The sequence below is a fragment of the Durio zibethinus genome, chromosome 11 (genome assembly GCF_047325235.1).
Source record: "Durio zibethinus cultivar Kanyao isolate XHJ-2024 chromosome 11, ASM4732523v1, whole genome shotgun sequence".
Classification (NCBI taxonomy): domain Eukaryota; kingdom Viridiplantae; phylum Streptophyta; class Magnoliopsida; order Malvales; family Malvaceae; genus Durio; species Durio zibethinus.
Window position 1 is genome coordinate 27160273 of NC_143172.1, and position 3340 is coordinate 27163612.

The window sequence follows — 3340 nt, forward strand, 5'->3', positions numbered from 1 at the left end:
CAGGTCAAATACATTAAAATATTCTTGGTTTTACATCTGAAAAAAAAAAAGGAAAAAGCAAAAGTTTAGATGGAAATTCAACTAATTGTAGGAAAGGACATGCCTTAATAATGTTTTAAATGTTTTCTTTTAAATCTTTAACGTGGTGGGTAGATATGAAAAAGAGAAGAGGAAAAAGGATGTAAACTTAAAGTTAAACTGAACAGATTTCCAATCCAAGTTTTGGAAATTTTCAACTTATTTTGTTGAATATGCAGAGACAGGAATGTGTAATTGACAATTATTGATGATGATATATAGTTGAATTTATTTGATTTTTCCATGTTTTTGTTTTGTCAGATTTTATTCCTTTCATATATATTATTATTATTTGCTTACTTTCATGGTTTACTGCAACTTAAATAATTAATCTAGGTTTTTGGCAAAGTCTTCCTCTCTCAATATCACCCTTATTTCCAAAAGCCAGGAAGAAATTTTGGGTATCTTTTCTAGCTGTACATTCATTCATTGATTGAGTAACAACAATTACCATTTTTAGTTTAAAGGCAAGATATTCAATTTACTTTTTGAATATCTTCTTCCTATTGTAATAAAAAAAAATAGCATTGCCCTAATTAAATCAGATGAAAAAGAATTAAAATCTCTTCCAATCAATCCATTAATTAATGCTTGGGAAATATGAGGTAGTTAATTAATTAGGATTCATTGATACCAGGTCCATCTAATGGATAAAATTTTGATAAAGTTAAAAACAAATGTAAATGAATATATATATATATATATTCTCGTAAATTACTTGAGATTGATCCAAATAATTTTTTAAAATTTAATTTGATTTTAAGTGATTTGTTTTTTCAAAAAAACAAAATTCATCATTGGCTTTAAAGAATTTCTATATCCCCGCCCCTTGTCTACGCAACTTTCGAAATTGACCTCACAATTATGCTTAATTCATGACATAAGGATCCAATGACACATTACTAGAATTGGTTCATTATCATTTTCAACCACCAATTAATATGCCTATGCTAGAATCTTATAATAGGTTCCTTCATTGGCCTAATCACAAAGATTAGGTTTAATATTGGCCTAATGTTGAGTCTATCTAGTAACAAAATGGATCATTATGACATTATGGCACTAAATCAATTTATAACGAATTAATTGAAATATCACGCATCAACATTGAATTATTTATTAATTATTTTAATTTAATAGTCAAGTATATTATATTTTTTTAAAGAAATTTTTTTTTAGTTTTGAAATTTAACTCAAATTATTCATCTAATTTTTACCAAAAAAAAAATTAATTTTAGTAAAGTTGGGATTAAATTTCTTGCACTTGCAAATTCTCTTTCCTCAGTGTCTCTACACCTTGATTTCTTTTATAAAAAGAATTTTTTTTCAATAAAAATTGTCGACAGATTAAATTCTAATAATTGAAATTAAAAAATTAAAATTCTATTAATAGACTAAATATTTATTGATTTAAAAAAAAATCTTTATAAATTTGAACTTGACTCTTACTTTAAAAAAGTATATCCGGCCGATCCTAAATTGAAAAAAACAAAATAGATTACATTATTTATATTATATATGTTGATAAAATCTACTTGTGATTAATGTGGTATGTAATTGTCACCTTTTGGTTTGGGGTGATTCACACATGTTAACTAATAAAGCATAAAGCTAGCTAGAAGTGGCTCGGATATTTTACCCATTGCCACTAATTGGTAAATTATGATAATGCTCCACTTTACCCATCCAAACTAAAATGCATGTAACCGGTCATACATACATTCCTTTTTTCTTTATCTCAAAGATAACACTTGACCACAGGCTCTAGCCTCTAAGCCTTTGATGTGTGTGGTCAGGCCCCTTTGGGGTGGCAATCGCATAGGGTTCAAGCCCCACCAAAGCCTACTTCCCATTCTCCAAATGTGAGCAAAAGCAAAGAAAAAGTAAGAGTGATACATACTCAAAACTCAAAAGTTAAAGCTGACTGAGTCCATTTTCTTTCGATTCATACCATCATCGTACAAGAAACAAACAAACAGGGAAAATAGAAGACATTTAATTCACCAATAACTGTTCTCCAACTGGCATTATCCCCAATTGAAACACAGTCAACCCCATGTCTCTCTCTGACTTGGCTTGGTCTGTGGCCAAGCTTCTCCTTCTCTTAGGAGAGGGACTATCGTACAACGAAGCTGACTGATCATGTTCCCGACGCTTAGCCGTGACTCTAACGGGCTCAGGCTCATTGTTGCCAATCCTGTCTGGGAAATTAAGCAAAGCCCTGGACCCACGCATTTTATAAGCAGCTCGATCATAAGCCAAGGCAGCTTCCTCAGCAGTGTGGTAGGTGCCTAGCCAAACTCTTGCCCCACTCTTAGCCGGGTCTCTGATCTCCGCCGCGAACTTTCCCCACGGCCTTTGCCTAACTCCCCTGTAATGTCTCCGTTTAACAACTTTTTTATGCCCATTTCGGAAGCACTCTTCGTGTTTTCCCATCAAAAAATAACTTCCATGTTCGCTATTTATTCCCATGAAAGCACTTCCAAATAACATTTGAGTTGCAGCAGTAGTAGCTACAGGTAATTGAGTCAACCCCGTTGGTTTCACTTCCATAACCGGTGTCATCACCTCAGGCTCGACTTTAACGGCCGCTGCAACAGTTGAATCCGAGGGAGACCAACCACAGTTGAGAGCTTCGTGAAGGGAGTTGTAGATGATCATGTCCTCAGAGTCATCAACCTTCAAAGGTAAATCACCCCAGTGTTCCGTCAAGCATGAGTTAAGACAGGTAAAGCTTGAAGTTCGAGGATATTGATGAGAAAAGCTCAACTCCAACATACTAACCTCGTTCATTCTATGCAACTTATGGTTTTAGCTTTAATCAATGGTATTAAAGCAATGAAAAACCAAAGAGAAAAAATGAAGAAGAAAGAGATTATGAATTGACACAATTTAGAGAGAGCTAAAGGGTATTTATAGAAGGGAAAGAAAAATAAAAATTAAAAAATTGGGGAGATTATAATTAATTGGGTTGATTTTAGAGTCGCTATGAAATTTGTGAAATGCAAGTGGGCAAATTGGGAGGGGCCGTGTGACACGTGATGGATAATGGATGAGGGTCCGACAGTTTTCGGAAATTATAATCTAAAATATGATATAAAAACAAAATATAAAAATAATATATTTATAAATTTTAATAATAATTATATATAAATTTAATAAAATAAAAAATATTTTCTATTTTTATATTGATATATAATTATTTTATAAAATATAATATAAAATATATAAATTTTAATATTTTATTCTACACATATATTTG

General features: G+C 31.7%; 1 protein-coding gene across 1 annotated transcript; it reads right to left on the reverse strand.

Moving 5' to 3' along the window:
- Positions 1–1985: 1985 nt before the first annotated feature.
- On the reverse strand, positions 1986–3022 carry LOC111291204 (ethylene-responsive transcription factor 2-like). Its single transcript, XM_022882835.2, has one exon. It carries the CDS (start codon positions 2869–2871, stop codon positions 2074–2076), a length of 798 nt encoding a protein of 265 aa, XP_022738570.1. The 5' UTR covers positions 2872–3022; the 3' UTR covers positions 1986–2073.
- Positions 3023–3340: the final 318 nt, after the last annotated feature.

What these genes read in the sequence shown, in the direction of transcription:
- LOC111291204 (XM_022882835.2), bottom strand. Translation starts at nt 2,871, where the DNA reads ATGAACGAGGTTAGTATGTTGGAGTTGAGCTTTTCTCATCAATATCCT.